Source organism: Cucurbita pepo, chromosome 10, assembly GCF_057944985.1.
Source record: "Cucurbita pepo subsp. pepo isolate OVF chromosome 10, ASM5794498v1, whole genome shotgun sequence".
NCBI classification, from domain to species: domain Eukaryota; kingdom Viridiplantae; phylum Streptophyta; class Magnoliopsida; order Cucurbitales; family Cucurbitaceae; genus Cucurbita; species Cucurbita pepo.
In genome coordinates this window covers 14,650,723-14,669,868 of record NC_141807.1, presented here as the reverse complement: position 1 = coordinate 14,669,868, position 19,146 = coordinate 14,650,723, and the positions used below count along the sequence as shown (strand labels likewise).

The 19,146-nt window shown below is 38.2% G+C and overlaps 1 protein-coding gene and 1 pseudogene across 1 annotated transcript; one reads left to right on the top strand and one right to left on the bottom strand.

Annotated features, from left to right (window-relative positions):
- Positions 1 to 2,416: 2,416 nt before the first annotated feature.
- LOC111807079 (UPF0481 protein At3g47200-like) lies at positions 2,417 to 3,745 on the bottom strand (annotated as a pseudogene).
- A 13,049-nt stretch (positions 3,746 to 16,794) lies between these two features.
- Positions 16,795 to 17,571, top strand: LOC147790803 (uncharacterized). Its single transcript, XM_087127864.1, has one exon. It carries the CDS (start codon positions 16,795 to 16,797, stop codon positions 17,569 to 17,571), a length of 777 nt encoding a protein of 258 aa, XP_086983990.1.
- The last annotated feature ends 1,575 nt before the right edge of the window (positions 17,572 to 19,146 follow it).

Here is a 19,146-nt window from a genome sequence, read left to right as displayed (position 1 = left end):
ACTTGTAAGGATCGCAAGGACACGCTTTATTTCTTCACATCTTCATTGAAGTATATTGTATGATGGATGTCTCTTGGTTCATATCACCTTATGTGGTTAGAATATGCGTAATTAGAAATAAGAATGAACAATTTTGGTGATTATGACATGCATGATGAAATTACGAAATTGCCCTTAGAACAAGAGAATTTAGAAACATGCCTAGTTTAATGTCTTCCGCTATGGTATGATAGAGGATGGGATATTCTGATCTGTGCTCCGGGTAATTGATGGATGTTTTCTCCCCTTGAGCTTGTTTGATTGTTGATTGTGTGTATGATTTATGACATGATTTTCATGCAATAAGGTTTGGTAGGAATACCTTCTTAAATAACTTATGTGAATCGATATACATGATTTATGTGCTAGAGATGCTTGATAGATATATTTTTCCTAGTAGAGCATGCGTCAAGATCACAATTAAGATTAGGGTGATATAGCTAGAGCGGGTTACATGTAGACCCAGAGGATTGACTTATGTGCACCCCGGGATTGGTTAAGCTGAGAGACTAACATAGAATGACATGGAATTGAGAAAAAGGATTTTAAACTATATGAACGCCCCTAAGAACCTAGTAGGCCTCCACGGTGTATTGACAAGATTTAAGTAGATTACATGATCAAGAAACTAGTTGAGCTACTATTGAGTGTAGAGTCGGGACAGGGTCGATGCCCTAATCCCATTAAACTAGTTCTTAAGAAGAACTAGACACTACATAAGTCGTTAGCGCAAGACATGAACCCCTTGTTGAACGTAGAAACAGGTGAACCTGTAAACCAGTCTTAATTGGACCAGGGACTACGTGGGTAGGTGGAAAACCCTATTAAGGATAGAAACAGGTGAACTTGTAAACTAGTCTTGATTGGACTAGGGATTGCGTGGGCAGGTGGAGAGCCCTATTGAGGGTAGAAATAGGGAAATTTGTAAACCAGTCATTGGTGGACTAGGGACTACACGAGTAGGTGACAAGATAAGAGCCCTTATTGTGCGTAGAAATGAGTCAAAGCTAATGTTGCAACTTCGTAAACCAGTCTTGGTTGGACTAGGAGTGGGTAGGTGTTTTAGCATTAACAACTCCTATTGAGCGTAGAAACGAGTCAAGGCCGATGCTGCGACTTCGTAAACTGGTCTTGGAAGAGATCAAGGACTACGTGGGTAGGTGGTTTGTCATGAGCAACTTCTATTGAGTGTAGAAACAGGTCAAGGTCAATGTTACGACGCCGTAAACCAGTCTCGACAAGGACTAGGGACTACACGAGTAGATGAACAAAGAGGAATAACTTGGGTCATCGTTTAAACCAAAGAAAGTCGTGGAAACCTACTAGTAGAAGGAAGCGACGAGAGCCAACAAGTAGGTTGCTTACTGAGTATATTTTTATACTCACTCCGTTTTCTCCTTTACTTTCTCAGTAATGGTCGTGGTGGGGACCCGGGGCGTCAGTCAGTCAATTGTATTCTTTTGGGTTACTTTTGTAGTCTTTTGTATCATGTACTCTTTTCCCGTTTGTAAATAACTTTGACAATGGTGTTGTATGACTTTTAAAATCGCGCGAATTCTTACTATATTTTCTACATTTTCGCTGTTTCGCTTTATTTTGATTTTGTTTTTGTTTGTTTTTACTTTGATCTTTTTAGTCTGGATCAAGTTTCGAAGCCTCGAAAATTGGGTCTTGACACTCTATGTTTAGCCCATCCAAGTTTTTTACCGCAGGATTTATTTATTGAGCAAACTTCAATTCTACCACCCTACCGATTTCAGCAACTAAGTATGCACATTTATCGAGGAATTCGACCAAATTAAAAAATGTTCATTATTTAAGACTAGATTTATCTATGACCTCTTCATGCTTTTTTTTTTTTTTTTTTTTTTAAATCTTCCTCTTTCTCCCTCTCTCCTATGTTAATAATAAGTATTTGAACATATTTAAAAAGTTTAAAATATTTATATATTAACTTAATTATATATTTTTTTAAATTGATTGTTTTATATTATTTTTAGAATTATTCATTGACTTCATCATTTTAGGATAGTTTCATATTTATATTTTCATAAAATAGAGACTCAATATCGACATTTTTAACATTGATGTTAAGTAACATAGGATAGTTAAGTAACATATAAGTATGTAATATATATGAAATTATAACATAGTATTAAGCTTATGATTTTCATTGGCCCGTGCCAATCTTAAATGCTTTTCTATGACAAACAATGAATAGAGATGATATGAAAAGTTTTATACTAAAATTTTTAGCATAAGATTACCGTTCATTGAAGAACTATAGGTATGATAACAAACACAAATATAACGTAATATTTATTTAAAAAGATCAATAAATGAGTAAGGAAATAAACTTGAAAGAAACATACATATATTATTCCGATAGGTTTGACTTGCTAGGAAATGCGGATATACTAGAAAATATAGTTTGAAGTATTGTCAAAACAAGGAGTAAGATTGCACCAAGGAAGGAGACAATAGTCCATGGCGTATTGAAATAGTTATGTTTGAGTGTAGCTATCGCCTTGTTCCATCGTCTATTGCAGTGTTCTCGTAAAGGTTTGTTGATATGGTTGAAGTGACAACAATTTGGGACTGTAACAAATTTACCGAGATTGTTAAACAGTTCTGAAACTTCTATATTACTACCTCCAATTTTGTTGACTATGATTCCGGCTTTCACAAGTAAACTCACATCTTTCTCTGTACATATCAAATGTTCCAGTAATGACATATATTGGATACATTTGTTGTCATTTCCAACGTAAAAATGTTCAAATGCTATCAGGTTTCGCATCATGGTTTCAAAGTAATCATCAATAAGTATAGGTGGCATTTCAAAAACTCCATTTTCGAAACTCATGTTCATCACACATTCGGCATTTTCTGCTTTCTTGATGGTGACACCGGCTTCGTGGAGCTCAGTTATTAATGGAGGAATAATCGATCTAGTTTTATTACTATTGTCCTTAGAAGGTATGGTGTGGATGAAAAAGAAACTTAAGAAATCGATGAAATGCTTTGGACATTTCTTGGACAAGGGATTAGAAAGATAGTAATTATTTACAATCCCATAATGAAAAAATACAGTTGTAAGGCTATCAAAGGGGACGGGTTGGAAGGGATCCTTTTGTTTTATAAGATTGAATAGACATCGAAGAACAAAGAAAGGAATTTGATTTTCCAATTTGACTAAATCAGCACCTATGTGAAGTAATCTTTTGTAGAATTGAAAATCTACATTGTGTTCAATTCCAATAAATGCATTTGGGTAGTATTGGCCATAATTTAATATAAGCAACCCCACTATAAAACAACCATCCACCAACAACATTTTAACAAAATCTTCGTCGTTCATATTTATAGGTTCTGCGTAGTAATTTCGGGCTTCATTCACCCAATTTTGAACAGTTTCCACAAGAAATTCTAATGAGTTCATGTTCTTCGTCATTCGAAGTTGAAAGTTAACAAGACCTTGAAGCTTATATTGTTATGTGGATATCAAATCCTCTCGACTACGATGGTGAAATGGACCAATGGAAATGACTTGGGGGATAAGGGCTGTATTATTCATCTCACGTAACAGTTTGGGAACTCGATAGATGCTACATCCTACATTAACAATAGGCAATTGCTCTAGCATTGTTTTGATCGATGACACAACATTACCAACAAACTGTTCGTTCCTATTACCTTTTGCCATATTCTAAGCTATGTCTTGTTCTCGATGCACTCCAATCCAACTCTTCTTCACTTGAACTAAAACACCTACGTTTCTAAATCTTCTCTAATAGGAATGTCGAGCTTTGAAACGGAACTTATCAAACATGAATTTAAGGGAAGAAGAAAAGAGAGAATTAAGGAAGTACCTTGTTTGGAAAATTGATGGAGAAAGATGCAAGAAGAAGATGGAGTAAGAGAGGGCAATGGATGTGGAAGAAAGAAATAGGCAAAATTATATCACGTGGGAAACTAAACATATTGAACCAAAGAAAAGTCAAAAGGACAGTGAGACAATGTTGTGCATATCACGTCTGAGAGGCAACATAGTCAACATAAGGACAACCAGACATCTCGGTTCCACTATTTCCAATTAGCCATTTATTAATAACATTCACGTTTATTCAAATTTCCATAGGTTGAGTTTGATCAACCATTATAAAATTATATTGTTATTTTTTTTTTCTAACCATTAAATTATTACAGTGATTTATTGCCTATTCAAAATTGTTTCAAATTGTTTATTATTTTGATAAAATTAAGTTTTCTTACTTTATGTTAATCTAGTTTGATGGGTTAAATATTCATGAGCAGAGTGTTCATGGGTAGCATGACGTTATGGAGTTCGACATGGCTACAAATTAGCTTGACCAAAAAGTCTAGGGGGTGTGCAAGCATCCTGGAGATTCACACTCGCACGAGTGGGTCATGTGTAGGGAAGTACTATACATTCAATTTGTTCGAGACTGGAGGCCACCCCTAGATGAGCTGGAGATAGGTCCCTAAATCATGATTGCATGTGATTCCATTAGCATGACCCCTATAATGGGGTCACTTATTCGAAATACTCAGGCGGTGTGCCATATTATTTGTTAGGTAAAGGCAAGATGCCCATGTATAGTTGACGATGTCATTGTAATTCAAAGATTGTGGCGCATGCATAGGGTAGTTGCATATTTAAATTTCTAGTCTTAGGTTTAATAGGATGTTTGCATTTTACTATTTGAATTATTTTATTTGTAATTTTAAACTCGAGCCTTATGTTTTGAAACACGTTAGTTTGACAGTGTTTTCTAGTAGTTTGATGTGTTATGACAATGTTTTTCTTTCAATTCAATATGTGGAGAAAAAAATTCGAACATTCAACCTCTCGTTTAAATTAGATATTTTAACAAATTAAGTTGTATTTACGTTGCTAAGGTCTAAATTTTATTATAATCGAATTTTAATTCTTGTTTTGTTTGCCTTCACATTTTAAAATATTTCTTGTACCTTTTCAAATATCTACATGGTGTTATATGATTTTCATTAAATAAATAACACTACAAATTTTTTTTTTTTTTTTTTTTTGACAATTTGAGCACTAATCCATGTAGACTAAAAAAATTCCAAAAATGGAATGAATATATTAAAATATTAGAAAGCACATGAACCAAAATAATATAAAACTTCGACCTACTCCACAACGTGTGTCCAAGGTTTTATACGTTATAGTGGTTCAAACTCTCGTTTAGGGCTTGCTCAGTGAAACAGTCTGAAAACTTATGTCCAAGGCTTCATGCGTTCCAAGCGGCATTGTCTGAATACCTACGCTCAAGGCTTCTTACGTTCTGAGCAGCGTAGTTTGAAAACATACATCCAAGGTTTCTTACATTCCGAGCGATGTAATCTGAATCATAAACATGTTATATCGTGTGAGGTCTAGGAAGTTCTAGATAAATGACTAGAGTAATTACTCTCTTTTTGTGGTTGTCCCAAACGTTGCTCTAGATTACTCCTCGTGGAAAACCAAGAAGATCATATGATCAGTACAAGGCATGAACATGACATCCTGTAAATTGTGAATAGGATACCCCTAGAATGGTGCAGGACGTCTCATCTAGATGAGGGAAACATGAGGTCAAACATCACATCTGGCTAAGAAAAACATTGTGCAGGACATTACACCTAGATGAGGAAAAATATGGGCCTCTAAAAGCACCACGTGGTGGGATGTCATGGGACACATTGAATAAAAATATGATAAAGTTAAAATAAAAAAGCAGTCAATATTGCCAAGATTAAATATAAGATTAAATCCAATTATAAGACTATGTTGTACAAAATTTTACAAACGGGAGAAATTATAAGAAAAAATACAAAAGACTCCAAAATGTACAAAGCACAGCGGAGGAAATCTCAAAACGTAGACATTAAAGAAAAGAAGATTTAGAAGGTTATTATAAGTTTACGTTATGAGATACATAACACGGTAGGGAAGATAACTCCTAACAGTTATGCAGGTGCCCTCCATGGACGACACCATCATGATGGATATAACGTCTAAACATTTTGGAAAAAAGGAAATTCTTCTCCAAAGAGAAAGTCTAAGGAAATTCTTTTCAAGGAGTTCTTTGTTAATGAAGAACTTGTATCTGATAACATTTATAGATAGATCGAACATCTATATATATATCTATGTTGAAGATATGGGACCATCTCTTTTGTTATAATTAATCGATTGTACTTGTATTAAGTTTGTTCGACTGATTATTAACGGTGGTTTCGAGATGCCTGATGTGCTAAGCATTGAGCTCATGAATTCCTTTACTTTAGGAAAGGAAATCTATTCATCACTCAACATTACTTCAACCCTTTCATCATCATATTCGATGATTTGAACGGGTTGGAAGTTCTTTGAAATTGGAGGACTCGTCTTATGATTTAGGTAGAGTTCTAGGTAATTTTATCCCAGAGACAAGAGGCCTTTTCTAGATTTGCCTCAATAAGCAAAGTAAATCCCTTTGGATAGGATCTAAGAGCTGTTGGAGAAACATTTGTATGAATCAACATGTAATATATATCGGTTTTGATGTTAAGGTTCTATGACACCTGCTGCAAAGTCCACTCTCGATCTTGACCAACTCTTTATTTACCTGAAAAACATGGAGATAGTACAAAGACTCAGTAAGTAGCCTACGTGTAAGCTCTTATTCGCGTTCTCGATATGCTAGAGTACACCACTCTTTCTTAACTTGTTCTTATTTTGTCTCAATAACTTAAGCCCTTTGGTTCTATTCTTGAGTTCTGAATTCTTATTCATGATCTAGCTTGAGAACCTTGATCTTGGGTTCCGATGTCTTAACCTTAGTTCTGATCTAAGGACCTCAGTTCTAAGGTTCTGGGAACTTAGTCTTGAGAACTTAGATCTTAATCTATGTTCTAGCTCTTATTCCTGTTCTTTATCGTTGTTTTGCTCTTGGTTTCTTTCTAAGTTCTTGTTCTGTTCTCGTTTTGCTCCCTACGACACTTCCCCTAGGATTCACGGTACCAGTCATGAACCTATCAACTTGTGTTTAGGGATTCATATGTTTCAAGCAACACAGTCTTAACTTTCCAAGTCTTCATGCATTCCAAGCAACGTAGTCTGTGTTAGGATCGATACCAGTTGTTAGGATCGCACAACAACGCACACGCTCGATCTAGATGAACACAAAGAGAAGGATAGAGAGAAGTTGCAAGGAGAACTCTGGCTAAAAGGATTTTTTATTGATGACTTCAGGCATGTACAACAAGAGAGTACAGAGAATAGAAAAGTACATTTTCAAAGCTATACCGGACCAGATATATATAGGGTATATTTTACTATATATAGCTTTACCAGATTTAGCCTTTACCATATATAGCTTTACTATATATAGCTTTACCAAATATAGCTTTACCGGATATAACCGTTGACCAAGCTATAAATAAGTATCAGGCTCCATAGCCTAACAATTCTCCCACTTGGAGACTGATCTAGTCAACCAAGAATTTCACTCTCAAACGACCATGAGCATCCACTGCACCATACCAATTGAGGTTTTGCACAACCTCAATATTCCAACATCAACACATTTTGTTAACATGTTTGCTGGATTCTTTGCACCCTCTATCTTCTCAAAACACATCACCATCTTCAACTAACCTCCGAGTGAAATGGTATCGCCTTCTGTGTTTTGAATGATAGACCGGGTTCCTCGCCAACAGCATGAGTCTCAGGAGTTTCTTGAGTATCTGCTACAACATCACTATGTGAATCTTTTAGCAACTCAACCTCAACTCCCACTTGCTTCACCTCTGGTTTCTCAGCAAGAGTCTTAGGAGTTTCTTGAGTATCTGCTACAACATCACTCTGTGAATCTTTGAGCAACTCAACCTCAACTAAAGTTTCAGCGACGCTTCCGGCCGACGCAACCCCCTCTAGAGCTTCAACGACGCTTCCGGATGACGCAACCCCCTTTGGAGCTTCGGCGACGCTTCCAGCCGATGCAACCCCCTCTGGAGCTTCAGCGACACTTCCGGACGACGCAATCCCCTCTGGAGCTTCAGCGACGCTTCCGGACGACGTAACCCCCTCTGGAGCTTCAGCGACGCTTCCGGACGACGCAAACCCCTCTGGAGCTTCAGCGACGCTTCCGGACGACGCAAACCCCTCTGGAGCTTCAGCGACGCTTCCGGACGACGCAACCCCCTCTGGAGCTTCAGCGACGCTTCCGGACGACGCAACCCCATCTGGAGCTTCAGCAACGCTTCCGGGTGACGCAACCCCCTCTGGAGCTTCAGCGACACTTCCGAGCGACGCAACCCCCTCTAGAGCTTCAGCGACACTTCCCGCCGACGCAACCCCCTCTGGAGCTTCAGCGACGCTTCCGGACGACGCAACCCCCTCTGGAGCTTCAGCGACGCTTCCGGATGAGGCAACCCCCTTTGGAGCTTCAGTGACGCTTTCAGCCGACGCAACCCCCTCTAGAGCTTCAGCGACGCTTACGGGCGACGCAACCCCCTTCTGGAGTTTCAGCGCGCTTCTTCCGGTACTTTTCTTCAATTCTCTAACAGTCTTTGTGAAGCTAACTCGTTTATGTTTGCTCATAACGAAGTTCTCACAAGAACTCATAACAATCTCCGCATCAAATTCACCTTTTTCATAGCCGACAGTTTTTCGTACATATTCGACAGCGTCTTCAACAGACCTGACGTTGTCTTCTCCTTGATAATGTTGAACACCACGTTTCTGGATAGCGTCAACCGGATCAGCCCCAAGGCTTATCGATCCTTGAGCTTCCACTGTTTCGTGGTCATGGTATCCGGCTTCACCCCCAACAGAGGTTCGTGAAGATCTTTCTGGTACAGATAATCTTCAATCTGCATCTTCCAGAAACCGAAATCGGATCCATCGAACTTCTCAGTTCCAATCTTTGAAATTAACATCTTCACAGATCATGGTGAATTTCGCCTGGCTCTGACTTCCGCCTGGCTTTGACTTCCGCCTGGCTCTGATACCAGTTGTTAGGATCGATACCAGTTGTTAGGATCGCACAACAACGCACACGCTCGATCTAGATGAACACAAAGAGAAGGATAGAGAGAAGTTGCAAGGAGAACTCTGGCTAAAAGGATTTTTTATTGATGACTTCAGGCATGTACAACAAGAGAGTACAGAGAATAGAAAAGTACATTTTCAAAGCTATACCGGACCAGATATATATAGGGTATATTTTACTATATATAGCTTTACCAGATTTAGCCTTTACCATATATAGCTTTACTATATATAGCTTTACCAAATATAGCTTTACCGGATATAACCGTTGACCAAGCTATAAATAAGTATCAGGCTCCATAGCCTAACAGTCTGGACCTACTCTAGGACTTCATGCACTTCGTGCGATACAGTCTGAAACCTACACCCAAGGCTTCTTATGTTCTAAGAAGTATAGTCCAAAACCTGTGTTCAAGGCTTCATGCGTTCTAAGCGATGCATCCTGAAAACCTATGCCAAAGACTTCATATGTACCAATCGGCATGGTCTGAATACATATGCCCAAGGCTTCTTATGTTCCAAGCATTGTAGTATGAACCTGCATTTGAGGCTTCTTACTTTTCAAGCGACACAGACAGAAAAACTTACCTCCAAGGCTTCTTATGTTCCAAGCGATGTACTATGAGTCATGAACATGGTGTACTGTTGGAGGTCTAGGATTTTTTGTTTTATTATCTGAGTTTGAGGACCTTAGTCCTTTATTCTTTAGTGGTATCTCGCATTCTTCTTGTCTTCTTGTCTTACTAGATGTAAAGCTTGTATTAGTTTTTCCTTGAATTTTATCCTTGAAGCATTCTCTAGTTGTTGGGTTCTTAATTCTTGAGGTATAGGTCATAACACAATTTCTTGAGCCCTACTTTAATCTCATAAATTATGAACCCATTATAGTTAACATACATGAGTCATTCACAGTATCCTGAAGTCAAAACTATTCCTTAGAAAATTTTAGAAGAGTTGTGGATCTTTAGTTCGGGTCATTTGGGATATTTCTTTTAAGTTGTACATATGCCCTAACTTACTTTAGGTTCCAAATTTGATCCAAATAACTTGAAATATTGAGTATATCTTCATGTCCTTAAAACTTTAAAAAGTCTTTATTCATCATTAAATAAGGTTTATTATAAAAATTTATGTTATTTGGAGGTCATTTAGGTCTTGAATCGAAGGTAACCGTCAAGGGAGCATTTTGGTCATTTTTCATCATTTTTTTTGTTTACCCATTTATCCTTATAAAATGACCACAAAAATTCATATATACACTTAACTTTGGGTTTTTATGTCCTAAACCTAATAGTTTGTAAACAAAAACATATTCTGTTTCAATAAAGTTATTATTGATGTTTGTTCAGTAAAGATTGTTATTGAATATAGTGAATGTTATGATCATTAATATAAATCCAATAAACTAAGAACACTCTACTATAGTATGATTACTTGAGCTATATGTAGAGACATAAGAGTGGATCAAGTTCAAGTATATAGTCAAAATGATCTATAGAACAAGAATAAGGCTAAGTACCTTATTCTAGGGACACTATGGATACAGCCCACTTTTGTATATGATATAAACAATGTGATCATTAAATTGTACATGTGGAGACATGTGAGTGGGGCGTCCTATGCAATGAGTATTGCATAAGATCGGATTATGAAGAAAACCACTCTCACTTTATAATGTCGTTTACTGTTGAGACTGATTTTTTCATTCGATGACCTAGGTAACTCGATCTTAATCGTGAGCTAACTATGAACTCCTGTTTATTCGGAATTATCCTTAGATTTGCATGGGTAAGAGTGGCCCAAGTTCACCAACTCAATAAGCCTCCCATTTCAGGGGTAAAACTAGGTGAATAGCTGTGGACATAGGGTGTAAGATGGAATTCACTCCTACCCGCTTTTAGGGATAGTAGAGAGGTTGTTCCCTTAAGTACTGACTCCAATTCTTGAACAAGGGGCCCCACCCTCTCAATGGCCCGAGAGGGATTCGATTTGGTGGTTGGACCACAAACCAATTGTTCATTAGAGAATCAGTGAGACTTAAGAAATAAAAAGTAACTTTAGGGGGTAAAACAGTACATTGACCCAGCGCTAGTTACGAACAACCTGTGAAGGATCAACTTACTAATCATGGTTATATCAAATGGACAGAAATATATCGATAGTGAGGGGAGTGCAACTACTAGGCTATAGTGGAGTGTCCTAGAAGTTAACGAATGTTGGTTAACAAGGTTAATGAGTTTAGTCAGTTAATCTCGAATCGTTGGAGCCCATGATCTGTAGGTCCATTAGGTCCCTCTGCTAGCTCATATCAGACTAAACCTTAGAACAGTGTGATGAGTGAGTTCGAAGTGTTCGAATTCAAATTAGGGAATACACGCTAAATATATATGATATATTTAACCGCATTTTGTTTTCATTATAATTGAACAAAAAGAGAGAATTGGAGATATTTAAATCAGATTTAAATATTTTAATTATGAATAGTGATTCATAATCAATATGTGCCCGAATGGATTGGGATTGGCATTTTATTTAATGTTAAATATTAATTAAATTGTTTAATTAATCATATAATATTATTTTGATTTGAAATTAACTATTTAAATTAATTGTTGAATTAAAATAAAGAAAGTCAAAAGGTTGACTCCACCTAATGTAAAAATCCATGTTTGAGTTAGTGGAATTTTGCAAACTTGAGTTGAATTTTGATGTTAAAATTTGGTTTAACCAAACATACATGTTTGCCAAATAAACCCTCACAAATAACTTGCATGCTTGCCACATAATCCCACAAATTTAAGTGGAATTTTGAGTGTCAAAATTTGGTAATCTCACATTTGCATGAATATGCAAATATGATTTTATAAACAGAGTAATCAGGGTACATGGAAATTCTTCTTGAAAAACTTTGATAAAATCTATCAAAACTCTCTTTACATATACTAAATTCCTATCAAGTTTCATCACTCACCGGATTTCACAATCCCGTTCTAAGGCCGGAGAATAGTAGGGAAGACACTAGTGGTGGTTCAAAACCGTTCGTGAGGAAAAAGAAATTTGAACTACAAAAGGTTAGTATTCAAACTCATTGAGTTTTAATGTTTTTGAACATGCTAGCTAATTTACTATAATTAATGTACTTGAGGGTCTCTAAGATCCAAATTAATTCGGCACGTGTTATAGTAACATCATCATTACACATGTAATATTACGCTCAAATTTAAGATTTAATGGGCAACGGAGTTCATTTGGTGAGTTATTTTAACATTACTTAAACTCGAGCAAATCGATCAGTTCGGGGCATTAACTCAAGGTTCTTAGTGTTTTTCTTTCATATTTATTGAATTCATACTTAGCTTAAGTGTCACGGCCCAATTTTCGAGGCTTCGAAAAAACCGAATCGTGACTAAAAAGACGAAAGCGAAAACAAATAAAATAGAAGATAAAAAACCTATAAAATTTAAAACAAGAAAAGAAAGGACACCAAAATTAAATATAAAATCAAAGTCAAATGTTACAAATGGGAAATACAAATATAAAAGAAAATACAAAGACTCCAAATATGAAAACGAACTGACACTTCGGAACGACACCCCTCTGTGATAGTGCAGCTCTAGAACACCTCCTAACCTAGACTGGTACCTGAAAAAAAAAGGAGAAAACGGGGTGAGTATAAAAATACTCAAATTAAGTAACCTACTTGTAGGCTTTTTTCGCACCCTCATCTTAGTAGGTATCCACGGTCTTATCTCAGGCTTCTAGTGAGTGCAAACTAAGGTGCAACTCTCTTTTATGTATCTTAGGATGCTTGCCCATCTTATGTAGTGGAATGATCAGTGTCCTAAGGTGAGGCACGACCTCACAAGTAAATCTTAGGGAATCGTATGGCTGGATCTGAATAAGTAACTCTGTCTGAATATCATCAGTGGAGGTTAGTTGACAACCCTCTCACGGGACCATACATCCACTAAAGTCTGGGGTTGCGATCCCCTGTGTGTCGGTCAGCTACTAAGTCATCCTATATGGTTCCACGTTCTCTCGCTTAGGGACGGGTTTCTAGGTTCAAGAGTCCTGTTCAGAATACCCCTTAGCTATCACCACTAGTTCGGGGCACCTGTCACAGCTCCCTGTCCGAATCTACCTGGCTCAACGATCTTAGTATTAGAGCTCTATGTAACGCCCCTAATTTTCTCTATCCTAATTAGCGACGTTACTTGTAATCATATAACGAAAGTGCGATAGTTTATGTAAGCGAGCCTAAAAAATGACAATACGTTCATTATTATAAGCAGTTCATACCTGGGGAAAACAATAATGACAGCCTAACCTAGAAATAATCAACAGATAACTAGAGGAACAATTGCAATAACTATTAACCAAGAGAATCCAACAAGACGCCTACGACACTACAAACCCTCCTTAAGACTTCCATGGCCTTCATAGTATCCACCGCCAGCCGTACATGGGGGCCTTGCCCTTACCTAAAAATATGGGTAGCACGTTGCTTGAGTATTATATAAAATACCCAGTAAGTCGCCCACTGTTGGAGTTAAGCATATAATCATACATTAGGATACACGCGATCGCATACAATACACATACATAAGCACAAGTGTCAAAAGAAAGAAATCGAGAGAGGGGTCTATCTTCCATTCTTTCCCATGGCCTTAGGCCCTTGCTTTATCCGGGCGGGGTGGATGCATGGTACTTCCCACACATGGCCCACGTGCATGACGGTGGGCCCACCAGGCGAGTTCGCATGTGAACTCCCTAGGCCTTGCTTGGTCGGGAATGTATGACATACAATACCAGACGCCACGGAAAAGGAGGGCCTGCATGATATCTTAACGAACACAATATCGAATGTATGCGTCCATACCATCAGTAGAATAACGGAGGAGTGCCCCATGTACATAACCATAGCGTGCATGAGGTCCTTAAGGTTTACCTCCATGGCATTATACATACAACATTCCATTCCCTCACCGCATTACATAGCATAATTGGGTTAAACATCGAGTAAGCATATCTTAGCATACTAGTCATCACATTCATGGCATGCGGGGTTCTCATTACAATCATGACATGTCAATTAAGCTCATACATACAAGGTAGCAAACCATGACACAAACATCACATACATAAACATGGCATACGTAGCATTTCACTACAAGAGACACATAACCTAGCATACATCGACAACACACAAGGTGCATGCAAGGGCCACAGGGCACGCACCAACATACATACATAACTAACACCAACAGTAAGGTTACTTACCTCTTGGCATTGGCCGAAGTTACTCGCGATAAGCTAACGTCCACGTCTAACTACCTCCTATAACACCACAATATACACTTAGCGTCCTTTCATGATGTAACCCAACAAACCTTATGTTTAACTATCAAGGTAAGTTCCTAACATGATCTGTGTTTAATAATTAAGAGTTACACTGATCTCAAATGCCTAAAATAAGGGCAGGAACTGCTCCAAAAGGGTTGAAAACCTAGGTATCGGTATATTATTTATATACCAAGCCGTTAAGCCGAGCCGTCGAGCCACACCGCCGAGCTGAGCCGCGGAGCCAAAACACTGAGCCGACAAGCCGAGAGGGATCCTGGTGGCGCACAACTCCTGGATGCAGGCTGGTATCGCTGGTCTTGGGCTGGAATGGATACGCGGCCCAACGTCAATGTCTGACGCAGACTGCAAGGCGCGGGCTGCAACAGTGGGCCGCACGTTGGCTGAGCGAGCTCGCGGGTACCTGAAGAACCCGACCCGCAACCCGCTGCTCCGTCTTCCTCACACGAGGATCCCGATGAACCCTAAATTGTAGAGTTTGACTGTCATTGCCGATGAGACCACCGCCTTCCATCGTCCTTGGCGATGCGCCTGTCCCGCTTGTCCCGAAGTACCCTGGCGTCGATTTGCTCCTACCTAAGGGCTCACAGAAGTCTGAAGTCTTGCGACGTTTTTGATCCCTCACCTAAACCTTTCGTCTCCTCCTTCACAGGTACGACAGTGACTCGAAAGGAAAAGACGGCTACTAAGGTATCTAGGGTTTAATATGGGGACTCAAGGCATTAATATGCCCTTGCTGGCAAGGCATGCCTCACAGGAAATCCCGCGATTTCTGGCGAGATTTAAGGTTTTTTTTTTTTTTTTTGCCTTTTTGAAACCCTTATCGTTACACTCTGTCTCAACGGTACAGTATCGGAGCATAGAGGGAAGTGGAGGTTCTGATGATACTATCCACACTGCTCAACTCTAGCGGGCTACCTACTAGTCTTTCTAGGGCGGACTCTTGATGGCTTAGACCTGGATTCATTCATCAATAAGATTCTCGTGCAAGGTCTCACAAACCTGTCATGGTTTGAAATTATGGGTTCTGGATCCGATGGTAATCGTTTTGCGGGTCTAAATGCACGGTATTCTAGAGGTATCCCAATCTAGGGTTCTATCTAGCCTACATAGTCTCAAGCGCCCTAGTCTAAGCTCGTAGTTTCTTCCTATTCAACAAGAAAGATAACACCAGCAATCATGTACTACAGTTAACATGCAGCAATTCATGCAATATTAACAAACATGTTCAATGGGAAGATAATATCCATCTTCACTCGGAGCGCAAATTTCACAAGTTTCCTTTCCTCCTCATGCATATATACATTATCAAAATCTCAATCTAAACAAGTACATATTCGTTCATATCTAGATTCCATTGACTTTCTTAATTATTTCATTTCCATGGTTTCTATACTCATATACTAGGTTCGGCTAGCTAAGTTTATGCATGCTTATTCCAAGCGGTTCCTACAAGTACTGATTGTGGGAATCCAAATGGTGACTTACTTGGTTGACGCGTGTCTTCCCAAGCTCGAATTATTCACCAGAAAAGGTTCCAAAAATTCTAAAATTTTCTTGATAGGTCCTAGTTCACATAAAAATAGAATCAGAGTTAAAATCGGAGCGAAAAACAAACGAACGGAGGCCGAACGAAAGGAAAAACGATGACTCACGTGCTTACTATTGAAATAAACTTAAAATTCCAAATGCGTTAATTTGTTATGTTAGGAAAGTTAATTTGAAAAAGTCAAGTCAAAGAAAAGGCCCAGAGTTTTTTTTAGGGAATGATGGTACGGGTTTATGAGCGGTTCTCTCACCCTATTATTAGTGTTAAAAAAGGTATAAATACATAATCCTTTACTTGAAAAGTCAGAGCAAAAAAATGAGAGCAAAAAAATACAAAGCAATAGAAAAGGTTTTTTTTTTTTTTTTTTTTTTTTTTTTTTTTTTTTTTTTTTTTTTTTTTTTTATAAAATCAGTGTTCTTTGTCTCCTTGTCTCTCCTCTCTCGACATCTCCTTCACAAATACGCGAGAAGTATTTTCACAAAGCGGTATCAGAGTGTTCTATCGTTAGTGTGTGTGAGATTACTTCACAAATTCGTGAGTTTTATTTTAACAAATTAGTATCAGAGCCCATGACGAAAGTGATGGGTCAAATGTCGCTACCGCGATTAACGAAAACGAACTACGAGAATTGGAGCATCAAAATGAAAGTTCTTCTCGGTTCTCAAGATGCATGGGAGGTGGTCCAAGAAGGTTTCAAAGAACCAAAGGATACCACGGGTAATACGGCGGCACAAATAAGGCGTTAAAAGAATTGCGATCAAAGGATAAGGCGGTATTGTACATGCTGTTTCGAGCCGTTGACGAGTTGGGCTTTGAGAAGATTGTCAGGACAACTACTTCAAAAGAAGTGTGGGACACTTTAGAAAAGGTGTTCAAAGGAACCGACCGAGTCAAGCAAGTGCTTCTCCAAACTCTTCGTGGCGAGTTGAAGAGCATGAAGATGAAGGAGTCAGAAAATGGATCTAACTACATTATGCTCGTACAGACTGTGGTAAACCAACTAAATCAAAACGGAGAAATGTTACTCGAGACGCAGGTTGTGGAGAAGATCTTTAGGTCATTAACCAACAACTTCCAGAATATTGTATGTGCGATAGAAGAGTCAAAGGACCTAGCGACGTTCATGGTCGATGAGCTCACCGGATCTCTCGAGGCACACGAGCAACGTAAGAAGAAGAAAGAGGAAACACTCGATCAAGCACTTCAAATCAAGGCATCAATAAAAGATGAAAATGTACTCTACTCTCAAAATATTCAAGGTAGAGGTCGTGGAAGTCGCAGAAATGGTCGAGGTGGTCAAAGCAGCAGTAATGAAGGACATTATAAGGAGAAAAGACAGTCGAGCCAAGCAAATTGGAGTGGAAGAGGATGCAGTCAAGGATATTACTCCAACATTCGGTGCTATAAATGTAAAAAATATGGTCACTATGCGAATGATTGTAACTCCGAAAAATGTTACAATTGTGGCAGAGTGGGGCATGCTGCAAAAGATTGTCGAGCCGGAAAAAGAGTGGAAGGAGAAACCAACCTAGCCTTAGAAGACGTAAGAAATTATTAAGAGGATATTTTGGAGATATATTTTTAGAATATATATGATATATTTAGGGAGTGGTTACTATAGATTTGATTAACTGTATATTTTATTTATTTACAGAATTTAGTTAGTTATATATATTTTTCTATTTTTAGGTATTAGTTGATAGTTTGTATCCTATTTAAACGTGGTAAACGTGAATGAAGATCATACTTTCGATCCCAATTCTATTTCTATTTCTCATTCTTAACATGGTATCAGAGTACCGATCTTGGTGTTCTTAAATATCAAAATTTCCTTTATGGCAGAATCAGCCAAATCCAGCTTCAAAATTTCGGATGTTGATTTAACACATCCTTACTATATTCATCACTCTAATCAGCCCGGATAATCACTTGTTCCAATCAAATTAAATGGAGCAAATTACGAATCCTGGAGTAAATCAGTTATGCATGCTCTTATTGCCAAGAAGAAAATTGACTTCATTGATGGCACAATTGAGGAACCGTCCCAAGATGCAAATTCAACCGAATTCAAACTCTGGAATCAGTGCAACAGTATGATAATATCTTGGTTAACTCATTCCGTTGAAATAGATATCGCTAAAGGCATTATTCACACCAAGACAGCTCATCAAGTGTGGGTTGATCTTCACAATCAATTCTCACAAAAGAATGCTCCAGCAATTTTTCAAATACAAAACTCGATAGCAACGATGTCACAAGGAACCATGGCACTGTCCACATATTTCACCAAGCTCAAAGCACTCTGGGATGAACTGGAAGCGTACCGCACACCATTTACCTCTAATCAACGTCAAATACATATTGATCAACGCGAAGAAGACAAGTTGATGCAATAGCTCATGGGGCTCAATGAGTCTTATAAAACGATGAGATTTAACATATTGATGATGTCTCCATTACCTAATGTGAGGCAAGCCTATTCATTACTTGTACAAGAAGAGATGCAGCGTCAGGTAACTTCTGAACCTACTGAGAATTTCTCGATTGCATCAGCAGTGCAGAAGAAAACAATATATTCAAAATTCGCCAAGGACAAATCGTGTGAACACTGCAATAAAAGTGGTCATACAATCAATGAGTGTCGAATTTAAGTTTCACTGTAAGTTTTGTGATAGAAGGGGACATACAGAAGATCGGTGCCGACAGAAAAATAATTCTGGAAGGACAAGACAAGTCAATCAACACAATAATCGTGGATATCGATCATCTGCAAATATGGCCGATATTTCACAATTGAATACAGAAGAACAGTCACCTAATTCCATTCCAATTTTTTCTTCTGAGCAATTACGACAGATAGCACAAGCCTTATCTGCAATCAATCATCACCCTTCTGGTAATTCTGACAATCACATCAATGTTGCAGGTTTGTTTCCCATATCTACATTATCTATTAACTCTGCGAGTTCAAATTCATGGATTCTCGATAGTGGAGCTACGGATCATGTAGTATCAAAATCTTCTGTTATGACTGAACCAAAGGCTGCCATCATGTCTACAATAAATTTGCCTAATGGAGAGATAGCACGTGTGTCATATACTGGCAATATTTCCCTTGGCCCTAACCTTAAAT

What these genes read in the sequence shown, in the direction of transcription:
- LOC147790803 (XM_087127864.1), top strand. Translation starts at nt 16,795, where the DNA reads ATGCTGTTTCGAGCCGTTGACGAGTTGGGCTTTGAGAAGATTGTCAGG.